Raw genomic sequence first — 12,562 nt, forward strand, 5'->3', positions numbered from 1 at the left:
AGTTACCTATCATTTTCAAGTATGTCCTGGGCACAGAGTTAAGACAAATAATACATGGTTACAAATACAGTTACATAAATGAACAGGGTATACATTATATACAAGACATTGCATGCACAGTTAAAGAAAATATATATTATGGGCACATGAAACAGTTACAGACCAGATTAAAATGTGAGACATCCTTAGATTTGAGAGAACTTAAACTAGTGGTGGATGTGAGAGTCTCTGGTAGTTTGTTCCAGTTTTGGGGTGCACGGTAAGAGAAAAAGGAACGACCGGATACTTTGTTAAGCCTTGGGACCATGAACAGTCTTTTGGAGTCTGATCTCAGGTGATAAGTGCTGCATGTGGTAGGGATGAAGAGCTTGTTCAGATAGCTGGGTAGCTTGCCCATAAAGAATTTAAAGGCAAGACAGGAAAGGTGAACTTTGCGCCTAGACTCTAGTGATGACCAATCTAGTTCTTTGTTCTAGTTTTCCAGTCTCAAAAAGTCAGTCTGAAGTATGTGTTCAAGGTCAGAGAGGCTATGGCTGTGTGCATATAGGATTGTGTCATCTGCATACGTGTGCATTGAGGCTTCCTTACAAGCTTTGGGAAGATCATTAATGAACACTGAGAAGAGTAGGGGTCCCAGAACAGAGCCTTGCGGGACACCACAGGTGATATCCAGGGGGTTGGAGTTAGAGTCTGAGATGGACTCATGTTGGGATTTTCCCGATAGGTAGGACTGAAACCAGTTTAAAGCATGCTTCCCTATTCCAGAGCTTTGGAGTTTGTTAAGCAGGATAGCATGAACAACTGTATCAAAAGCCTTTGCAAAATCTAGGAATACTGCACCAGTGAGTTGTCCCCGTTCCATTCCACATTGGATTTCATTGTAAACTTTTAGCAGGGTAGTTACGGTGGAGTGTTTGGGACGAAAGCCAGATTGGAATTGGCTAGGGAAATTTGTCTTGGTATAGTAATCGCTTAATTGGGAGTGGACACATTTTTTCATGACTTTGGATAGAATTGGGAGAAGTGAGATTGGCCTGTAGTTTGAGACAGTGTTTTTGTCCCCACTTTTGAAGATTGGGACAACTCTGGCAGTTTTCCAGGTTTTAGGGATATAGCCTGCAGACAGGATAGAGTTGACTATGAAAGCAATTGGTTTGGCAATGGCTGGGGCACCAAGTCGTAGGAACCTAGATTGTAGTAAGTCAGGTCCGCATTAGCTGCTTAGTTTTAGTTTGAGGAGCGCTTGTGTAATATCCTCTTCAGATACTGGGCCAAATTAAAAATTGTGGGCAGTGTTGGGAGGGGGTGGGGCTATATGTGTACTCCCAGGATGAGATTCAGGTTTGTGGTTTGGGCTGCGTTTCGCTAATAAGTTAGTGGCACACCCCACAAAGTAATCATTGAATGCATTTGCAATGTCAGTGGGGTTTGTCAGAGTAATATCCCCCTTAGTGATATTACTTGGTTGATGATGGTTAGGAGGCTGGAATATATTGTTGATAACCTTCCAGAAGTTAGCTGGGTTTGATGTATTTTGGTGTAGATTGTCAGAGTAATATTGTGCTTTTGCGTGCCTTGTTTGCCTTGTACACATGTTCCGCAGGCATCTGTAGTGATTGAGATCCTTGGTAATGCCAGTTACTTTGTAGCTTTTCCACAAGTTATCCCTGAGCTGGTAGTGCAATAAGGTCAGTTGAAACCCATGGAAGGTGGGCTCCCCGTACCCTTATTCTGCATAGTGGAGCATGGGTATCGCAGCGTTTTAAGAACTTGGATTGGAAATAGTCGAGCGCAGAATCAGGGTCGGGAATTAAATCGATTCTGTGCCATGGGCAGTTGGTAAGGTCATCCAGAAACTGTTGTGAGTTAAAGTTTTTAAATGTTCTAGTGAGGAGAACTTTAGGGCTTGAATGGGACGGTTTAATTTTCCTTACACAGTACACTATTGCATGGTCACTGAAAATGTCAGTAAGGATGCCAGAGGATTGGATTCTGCTGGGGTTTGAAGAGAGAATCCAGTCTAGCAAGGAACAGTTATGCGATTTCAGATTTGTCCGTGTGGGTTGGGAAATGAGTTGTGATAGGTTAAGTGACTTGAGTTGTATCTGGATTTTGTGGTTTTTAGGGTCAATTGAAATTGAAATCCCCAAGAACTAGCAGCTGACTCTTCTCATTCAGAGAGGAAATGGAGCAAAGAAACTGGGTGATATCAGTCAGGGATTGTAGAGGGGCGGTAGATGCCAGCAAGCAAGATGGGCTTAGAAAAGGGTGAGGCAGATTTTGCCAACTAGAATTTCAAAAGAGGGCGGGCTTGGGGGGCAAGTTAACAGTGTAAATTGTAATGTGTCTGCAATATAAAATAACACCCCTCCTCCTCTCTTTGACCTATCTCTCCTAAAAATGAAGTATCCCTGAATGGTGATATTTGCATCAGGGGTTTTAGGGGTTAGCCATGTTTCTGTAAGAATTATGGCTTTGGGTTTATTCATAAGGCACCATGCCCTTAGTTCGTCCAGTTTGGGCAGCAGGCTCCGGATATTTATATGGGCGACAGATAGCCCTTTGTGGAATTTAAAGGTGGAATTCTCAGGGGTATGGGACAGAGCTGAAATGGGAGGACCTGGGTTAAGTTCAATATCACCTGCTAAAGAGTAATAGTATGAGTAGAAATTTGGGTAGTTGTTTGCACGTTGTAAATTTGTGGTGTTTGCCATTAGAGTGAGAAGTGGTTGGTGTGCTGGTTTTTAAGAGTTCTCCACCAACATTCTGTAGATAGTGCAAGGCTTTTCAGAAGTCCAGGGTATATGGTGATGTTGGGTGTGGGCTAGGATGGAGGAGTTTGTAGTGGATAGAGGGAGTAACATCTCCATGAGGCCAGGAGAAAGAAAAAAGTTAAGATACATAGCAGATTCATTATGCCAGAGGTAGGCAGTGCTGCATGGAGCTGTTGTGAGCAAAGTGAGTGTGTGCAGACTAAACAGCAGGGGGGTGCCTGTTCCTTGTCAAATATTTTGCTGCATTGCAATGCTAGAGTCAATTCAGGGTTTCAGTGAGCTGAATGGGTGTGGCAGGTACTTTGTGCTGTCAGTTTTGGGAAAGGCTGCAGTGAAATAAGTTGTAAAGGGGTGGGGGGTTAAAATATGCAGGTTAACAAGCATGGGATCAAAGTGTGGTCATATAAGCTCACCGTTTGTTGCCTTCAGTAAAAGAGTTTGCAGAAAGATGGAGTCCCCAGTCAACCTCTAGTCAAACTATAGTCTAACTATATATTGTCACTTTAAATGCATCACTCTTAAGATGCCAATGTTATCCCTGCCAATGCCGGGGGTATATTTGTTTTATATATCTAAAGCAGTCACATGACCCTCCCTCCTCCCCAATAAATCAGCTTGTTCCAGTTGGTCAATTAACAGCACACAGTTAAGAGGGGCAAAAAACAAACAAAAAAAACCTACCTTTTGATATACAAACATACCAAGAGAGATTAATAGTACAAGCCGGGACGGTAATTCTTTTAAAACAGGACTTGCAGATCAGGGACATACCAAGAGAGACCATTAGTACAAGCCGGGGGGGGGGGTGTAATTCTTTTAAAACAGGACTTGCAGATCAGGGACATACCAAGAGAGACCATTAGTACAAGCGGGGGGGGGGAGTAATTCTTTTAAAACAGGACTTGCAGATCAGGGACATACCAAGAGAGATCAATAGTACCAGCCGGGAGGGTTGTTCTTTTAAAACAGGACTTGCAGATCAGGGACATACCTGTGAAGAGAATGCAATTAGATCCATGTCATATCAGCTGAGGTTATTGGTCATGCATGAAGAAAGTAAATATATGACTATAGTCTAACTATATATTGTCACTTAAAATGATCACTTTAAATGCATCACTCTTAAGATGCCAATGCTATCCAATTAAAGTGGCAGAAATCTTTTCAAATCCTTTGATAGATAATAAGTCGATAGCTTCAGCTGTGACAATATAATTTAAAAATGTTTGTACAATTAATAGAATACGTGCCTCATTAGGAGCTCACATATCAGTCACCGAGTGTTCCCGTTACAGCACCATGTGCCAGGTCTCTAATAGTTATAGGATGACCCAACTTTATGCTAAATCTTCATTGTTAAATCAGGAACCAAATGCACAATACAGGACATACTTGAAAAACAAGAGGTAACTCTCAACGTATTACTTCCTGGTAAAACATTTTTATAAATAAATGAACAATTATTGTATTTGAACATATATACATATACAATGGTGGTGGGGACAATGCAAACACAAAATCGATGCAAAATCATGGAATGTGATTCCAAAAAAAGGAATGTGATTTCCTCCCTATAAGGTGACATTGCAGCACCCAAAAAAAGGGCATTCATCACATGCTACCTCCACCAACTCCCTTCATTACCTTAGCTGGGGTTTATTAATATATTTTAATGTAATTGATGTATTTGTTTATTACTGGGTTACCATTTAATCGCCAATATGGATATCTGGGCCCCTCATTGAGAGTGTCTAGTTATCCACAGTGATAATCAATGGTTTTGTGTGTAAAATGTATTTTGAATTTTCATTTTTGTTTTGTTTTAAACGTGTATATATTTTTTGCTAATATTTAAAACCACATTTGTCTAATACGGATATTGGGCATTAGTCTAGAAGAGGGGTGAAGGTAGGGGATGTGGGTGATGACGGTAGTTGCCCTGGGGAGGGTGTTTAGGCTTCTCGTGGGGGGAGGGAAGAAGTGGTGGTGAGAGGGGTTAACCAATTAATTACCTTAGCAACTAGAAGGCAATGCTTTACTGGCCACTAACGGGGTCAACAGGGTTAGGTAATGTTTTAAAAAAAAATAAAGTATTAACCCCTTTGGTGCCTGTGGAATACCTTGGTATTTCTGCCGTTCATCCCGTTCGATAAATATATAAAATGCCTGTTTTGTATCGGATCTGATGCTTTTAACGGGTCCGATAAAAAGTGCTTTATTTTTGGCCCTACAGCGCAGATTCTTTGCACGGTAATAAGGTACTCCTTTTATGGGCGGTAATATGGCATTTTTGGTTACCACAGCTTGATGTATCTAGCCCTTTGACTCCAGTCAGGTTTAGTGATATTAAGTTCTAGTTGACCCGTAATGGTGTACTGCACCGACACACTTTATTCGAGCAAATGCCCAGTTTGTACCTGGCAGATACCTGGAATCCGCTGCTGCTCACCTCTTGCATGCTTCGTTGCGTTTGCCTTCCCAGCCACGGTTCATGCCTGGCTGACGGGGGCCTGATCTGTTAAATGATAATGATCAGGATTTAATAGGCTGCAATACTTCGCGTGTCCACCAGATGGCATAAATTCATGAATTGTAATGCAGTATATATATATATACAGTACTGTATATACACAGTATATATATATATATATATATATATATATATATATATAACAACAACCCCTATAAGCCCTAACATACAGTACTGTACACATACAGTACTGTATATGCACATACATAAATGATACTACTGTATGGGCGGCGGGGGCAAGATGTGTTTGCAGCAGAGAGAGATCCGCTGCTCTCTCTCTGCGCAAACATCCGCACATTAAAAATTATTTGAAATACATTTTTATTGATAGTGTAGATGTGCAGGGGGTCTCCGGAGCTGAACCGCGTTGGTTTTAGGTCTGGGGACCCCGTGCCCCCCGAGATACAGGCCCCTTTAGGGGGTGCCGGTATCCCTCTGCTTGGTTTAAAGGTCCGATCACGTGACCGCGGCCTGTAAACCAAGCAGAGCAGAGGGATACCGGCACCCCCTAAAGGGGCCTGTATCTCGGGGGGCACGGGGTCCCCAGACCTGAAACCTGTGCGCTTCTGCTCTGGAGACCCTCTGCACATGTACAGTATCAATAAAACACATACAATATACAGTATAAATAAACACTCGTTCTTTACCTTAGCGGCTATGCGCTATGGTAAAGAAGCATCATTTCTGTATTTTAATAATATTGTACAGTGAGCAGGGGGTTCCCTGAGCCAGAAATTAATGCTCAGGGACCCCCCCTGCTCCTGCTCAATATTATTAAAAATACAGAAATGCTGCGTCATTACCATAGCGGATAGCCGCTAAGGCAATGAAGGGGTTAACCCACCGTGCCCGCTTTATTGTGTGTAGTGGGTGGGGATGGGTGAGGGGGGGTATTTGGCCCTTGGTGGGAGTTTAGGACTTCCGGGGGGGTTGCGGGTGCACTTAACCCCTTCACGACCGTAGCAGTTAATACCGCTGCGGTCATGAAGGGGTTAAGCCCTCCCGCTACCCCCCGCAAGCCCTAAACAAGCACCGTTGGGGCTAATACCCCATTCACCCACCCTCCCGCTACCCACAATAAAAAAAATACACACACACAGCAGCCCCACAATTAATAAATAAATCTAAATAAATAAATAAATACATGAAGAGAAATAAATATATACTGTATATATATACTGTATATATATACAGTATATATATAATAACAATCCCTATACATATACAGTATATACTTTGTATATATATATATATACACTGTATATATATATATATATATATATATATATATATATATATATATATATATATATATATATATATATATACTGTATATATATACATATACATATACATATATATATATATATATATATATATATATATATATATATACAGTATACAGTATATATACACACATGATGAACCAATAGTACAAATACATGTAGAATGGTTATCAAAATCATACTGTCCTACAGATAACGCTTCTCTATACAGACAATAATAATAATCCATTTAATAATCCTAACTTATTTTACAATATAAAACATAACATTCCAATCCACACAGTACATTGCATTTACATTGTATAAATGATGCATAAAATCTATGCACCATATACATTCTGCAAATGAATGTTTACAATATAATTGCAAGCTACTCTACCAGTAAATACAAACACTTCCAAACAATTCAACTATTTTAACCAATCAAGTATACAAAAATCAATATATACTGTAAGTACCAACCAGAAAACACAATTTAAAACCAAATCTAACCCTTACAATACCAAGGATTACATCTATCTAATTGTAAAAAACCTTATACATTATACACAGCATTGTTTAAAGCCCCCTCCCCCTAATGTTTCTGTTAAACAGATTACATTGAAGGGAGAGAGATGTAAAGGCCTAAAGCCCCCTCCCCCCTAATGTTTCTGTTAAACAGATTACATTGAAGGGAGAGAGATGTAAAGGCCTAAAGCCCCCTCCCCCCTAATGTTTCTGTTAAACAGATTCCATAGAAGGGAGAGAGATTTTACAGAAACACACATTAGGGGGGAGGGGGCTTTAAACAGATTACATTGAAGGGAGAGAGATGTTTCTGTTACCAGTAAATCTCCCTCCCTGCATTGCTAACCACCCTCACCCCCTACCCACATACCGTTACCCCCCCCCCATCCTGGCCATGGCCCCTCCGCTTCTGCAAAACAGACACAAAAATTAAAACATACAAAGTAATGTCCCCTAACCCCTTAATCACCATAGCGGTTATTAACCGCTACAGTCATGAAGGGGTTAACCCACCCTCACCCACCACTCGGGATGCCTACATACCCTCCCACACTAACCCCCCCCCCACCCGTGAGGCCTAACCACCCAGTCAGTACCCACAAGGGAGGCCTACCCACATACCGTTGGGGAAACACCCCACCCCCACCCCAGTACCCACAATAAAAACAGTACAATGACCCACAATAAACAGCATTATATTTATTAAATACATTACCCACCCCCTGTGCCCCCCCATAAATACAAGATTTATTCTTTTACATTCAGGGTCCATAACGCAGCCCCACGCTAGTCCCCGGTGGGCTGGCAGGGCACCTGGACAGACCTACAGTTTACCAGCAGCATTCCACAGGTTCTGGAGGCCTGCTGGTGGATCCTGCCAGCACCATGGCGCCCAGGTGGTCTCCTTGGGTCACCGTGAGCCACAATTGGGTCCCCACGGTAGGCCCAAGGATGTCTGGGAGCCCCGGGTCAAACCCACAGGTGTCTGCGGGGCCTCGGGTGGTTCCCATGGGGGTCTGGGGAACTCACGGGTGCTCACTACGGGTCCGCGGTGCCCCCACAGAAGTGGGACCACACATCATCATCCCCGCACCTACGGGTCGGAGGTGCCCCCACAGAAGTGGGACCACACATCGTCATGCCCGCAGACTACGGGTCGGAGGTGCCCCCACAGAAGTGGGACCACACATCGTCATCCCCGCATGTGTCACCCGTGGAACCACCAGCCTGTTACCCTTTAGGATACCCGAGGATACCCACAGGTGGTCTCCATAGGCCCCACGCAAAACCACGGAATCAAACCCTGAATGTAAAAAAAATAAACCTGGCCTATACATTCAATACATACACCCTCCCCCCCAACACCTACAGTACAATAATGTGCAAAATAACTATTATCCAGATATGGATAATAGATTAATTGCCCATTATTAAAAACATTAACTAGCATATACAAATAAATAAAGTACTACTGACCTCATCAATACGAAGTGTCCGATGCCAGCGCCTTCCTTCTCTTGCCCACACAATACATAGCCAAAACCAAGGCAATACATTGCAAGTACATTCAGATATCAATTAACCCCTTAAACACCTTATCGGATAATAACCGCAAAGGTAATTAAGGGGTTAAGCCACACAGGCACGATACCCACCCTTCATCCATGAATTTGTACTGTGGCTTCATCATGCAACTATATATATATATATATACTGTATATATATATATATACAGAGAGATATATACAGTATATATATATATATATATATATATATACTGTATATATATATATATATATATATATATATATATATACACACACACGTTATATACACACCCATGATAAACCAATATACAGTACAAATAAATGTAGAAGGGTTATCAAAAGCATACTGCCCTACAACCAAGTAAACAAAAATCAAAAGCCAATACATTGCAATTACATTCAGATATCAATTAACCCCTTAAACACCTTATCAGATAATAACCGCAAAGGTGATTAAGGGGTTAAGCCACACAGGCCCGATACCCACCCTCACCCATGAATTTGTACTGTGGCTTCATCATGCAACTATATATATATACTGTATATATATATACACAGAGAGACAGAGAGAAAGAGATATATATATATATATATATATATATATATATATATATATATACAGTATATATATATATATATATATATATATATATATATATATATATATATATATATACACACACGTTATATACACACCCATGATAAACCAATATACAGTACAAATAAATGTAGAAGGGTTATCAAAAGCACTGTCCTACAACCAAACTCTTCTCCATACATACACACTAAATTAAAATCAATTTCCTTTAATATTCATAACTGATCTCTCAATCTACTGTAAATCATCACTAAACCTCTGAAAAGCCATTTAAACAACTTACATTCCAATATAAATGATGCCTAAATATCTATGCACCATATACATTCTGCAAATTAATCAACCAAGTAAACAAAACTCAATTAGCAATCATTATTTACATCCCTAAACAATTCACACTAGATCCCGAACAATAAAACCATTAACAAATTCACGCCTAGAGCAGAACAATTAAGCCTTTGAAAAAATATATGTACCGACAAAAATACAACCTTTACAAACCAAGCCTATCCCTGACCTTCCTCAAACACACAATACAATACCAAGGAATACTGTACAGTACATCTATCTAATTTTAAAATACTTTAAACTCACAATAAAGCATACTGTAGCAGCATACACAAAATAATTTAAAACACATCCAATCCAGCTTTTAAAACAACATCATTTCTTACCCTGTACTGTACTGTATGTATATATCTCTCTAGACATATATACATACATACATACAGTGGCAAGAAATGATATACCACAAAAAAAAAAAAATACACATGTTAAAAAACCTTTTGAAAAAATTAACAAGTTAAATAAAATACATTTCTTTACTGTAGTTCACTTACCATTACTTGCCCCCACCGACTCCCGTTGCCCAGCTTACTCATGAACCAATCCACGATCAGGAACCCATAAAATAAAAAACCATAAAATAATAAACATTAAACTAAAAATCCAAACCAATCCACGGGTCTTCTAGTTGTAATACATCTTTATCTTCATCTGTGTTCTTCTTTCTTCTATCTCCTTCCAGCGGGGCGGGGCGGGGTCTTCTCCCCGTCTGCGGCCACGCCCTGGTCTTCTTTCTTCTCCGGAGGTCCTTCCTCCGCGGCGTCTGGCTTCAAAATGAGACGACATAGGCTTTTAAAGGCCTATGACGTCACATTTTGCGTCATGGTTCCCACGGTCCTGATTGGACCGTGAAAACCATGTGTTTTGGCCGACAAAAAAATAATGATGACGTCACTTAAAGGGAATGAAAGCACAGCCAATCAGAATGGTTTTGCTTCAATTGCCTTTAAGATGACGTCATGAAAAGGCACATGGCCGCCTACACATGGTATGGTAGCCAATCAGAGTAGGGATGGAGTTCCACATATATTTTTTCAAAGGCTTAATTGTTCTGCTCTAGGTGTGAATTTTTTAATGGTTTTATTGTTCGGGATCTAGTGTGAATTGTTTAGGGATGTAAATAATGATTGCTAATTGAGTTTTGTTTACTTGGTTGATTAATTTGCAGAATGTATATGGTGCATAGATATTTAGGCATCATTTATATTGGAATGTAAGTTGTTTAAATGGCTTTTCAGAGGTTTAGTGATGATTTACAGTAGATTGAGAGATCAGTTATGAATATTAAAGGAAATTGATTTTAATTTAGTGTGTATGTATGGAGAAGAGTTTGGTTGTAGGACGGTGCTTTTGATAACCCTTCTACATTTATTTGTACTGTATATTGGTTTATCATGGGTGTGTATATAACGTGTGTGTATATATATATATATATATATATATATATATATATATATATATATATATATATATACTGTATATATATATATCTCTCTCTCTCTTTCTCTCTGTCTCTCTGTGTATATATATATACAGTATATATATATAGTTGCATGATGAAGCCACAGTACAAATTCATGGGTGAGGGTGGGTATCGGGCCTGTGTGGCTTAACCCCTTAATCACCTTTGCGGTTATTATTTGATAAGGTGTTTAAGGGGTTAATTGATATCTGAATGTAATTGCAATGTATTGGCTTTTGATTTTTGTTTACTTGGTTGTAGGGCAGTATGCTTTTGATAACCCTTCTACATTTATTTGTACTGTATATTGGTTTATCATGGGTGTGTATATAACGTGTGTGTATATATATATATATATATATATATATATATATATATATATATACTGTATATATCTCTCTCTCTGTATATATATACAGTATATATATATATATATATAGTTGCATGATGAAGCCACAGTACAAATTCATGGGTGAAGGGTGGGTATCGTGCCTGTGTGGCTTAACCCCTTAATTACCTTTGCGGTTATTATCCGATAAGGTGTTTAAGGGGTTAATTGATATCTGAATGTACTTGCAATGTATTGCCTTGGTTTTGGCTATGTATAGTGTGGGCAAGAGAAGGAAGGCGCTGGCATCGGACACTTCGTATTGATGAGGTCAGTAGTACTTTATTTATTTGTATATGCTAGTTAATGTTTTTAATAATGGGCAATTAATCTATTATCCATATCTGGATAATAGTTATTTTGCACATTATTGTACTGTAGGTGTTGGGGGGGGAGGGTGTATGTATTGAATGTATAGGCCAGGTTTATTTTTTTTACATTCAGGGTTTGATTCCGTGGTTTTGCGTGGGGCCTATGGAGACCACCTGTTGGTATCCTCGGGTATCCTAAAGGGTAGCAGGCTGGTGGTTCCACGAGTGACACATGCGGGGATGACGATGTGTGGTCCCACTTCTGTGGGGGCACCTCCGACCCGTAGTCTGCGGGCATGACGATGTGTGGTCCCACTTCTGTGGGGGCACCTCCGACCCGTAGGTGCGGGGATGATGATGTGTGGTCCCACTTCTGTGGGGGCACCGTGGACCCGTAGTGAGCACCCGTGAGTTCCCCAGACAACCATGGGAACCACCCGAGGCCCCGCAGACACCTGTGGGTTTGACCCGGGGCTCCCAGACATCCTTGGGCCTACCGTGGGGACCCAATTGTGGCTCACGGTGACCCAAGGAGACCACCTGGGCGCCATGGTGCTGGCAGGATCCACCAGCAGGCCTCCAGAACCTGTGGAATGCTGCTGGTAAACTGTAGGTCTGTCCAGGTGCCCTGCCAGCCCACCGGGGACTAGCGTGGGGCTGCGTTATGGACCCTGAATGTAAAAGAATAAATCTTGTATTTATGGGGGGGCACAGGGGGTGGGTAATGTATTTAATAAATATAATGCTGTTTATTGTGGGTCATTGTACTGTTTTTATTGTGGGTACTGGGGTGGGGGTGGGGTGTTTCCCCAAC

General features: G+C 40.8%; 1 protein-coding gene across 6 annotated transcripts in view; it reads right to left on the reverse strand.

Annotated features, from left to right (window-relative positions):
• LOC142466725 (uncharacterized) overlaps positions 1 to 12,562 on the reverse strand; it is a 91,309-nt gene that overhangs the window by 18,377 nt on the left and 60,370 nt on the right. For 4 of the 6 annotated variants that reach the window (XM_075572059.1, XM_075572058.1, XM_075572055.1 and 1 more), the window contains exon 3: positions 3,696 to 3,765. The exons of 1 other annotated variant lie outside the window; for it this stretch is intronic. Coding sequence is in view for 4 of the 5 variants with exons in the window: in XM_075572058.1 (XP_075428173.1) it covers positions 3,696 to 3,763 (68 nt within the window). In the remaining variant the exon portion in view is untranslated. Of the gene's footprint in view, positions 1 to 3,695; positions 3,766 to 5,191; positions 5,290 to 12,562 lie in introns of all 6 variants that reach the window. One more of the 6 variants, XM_075572057.1, reaches the window with a different exon arrangement.

The sequence above is a fragment of the Ascaphus truei genome, chromosome 15 (genome assembly GCF_040206685.1).
Source record: "Ascaphus truei isolate aAscTru1 chromosome 15, aAscTru1.hap1, whole genome shotgun sequence".
In the NCBI taxonomy this organism is placed as follows: Eukaryota; Metazoa; Chordata; class Amphibia; order Anura; family Ascaphidae; genus Ascaphus; species Ascaphus truei.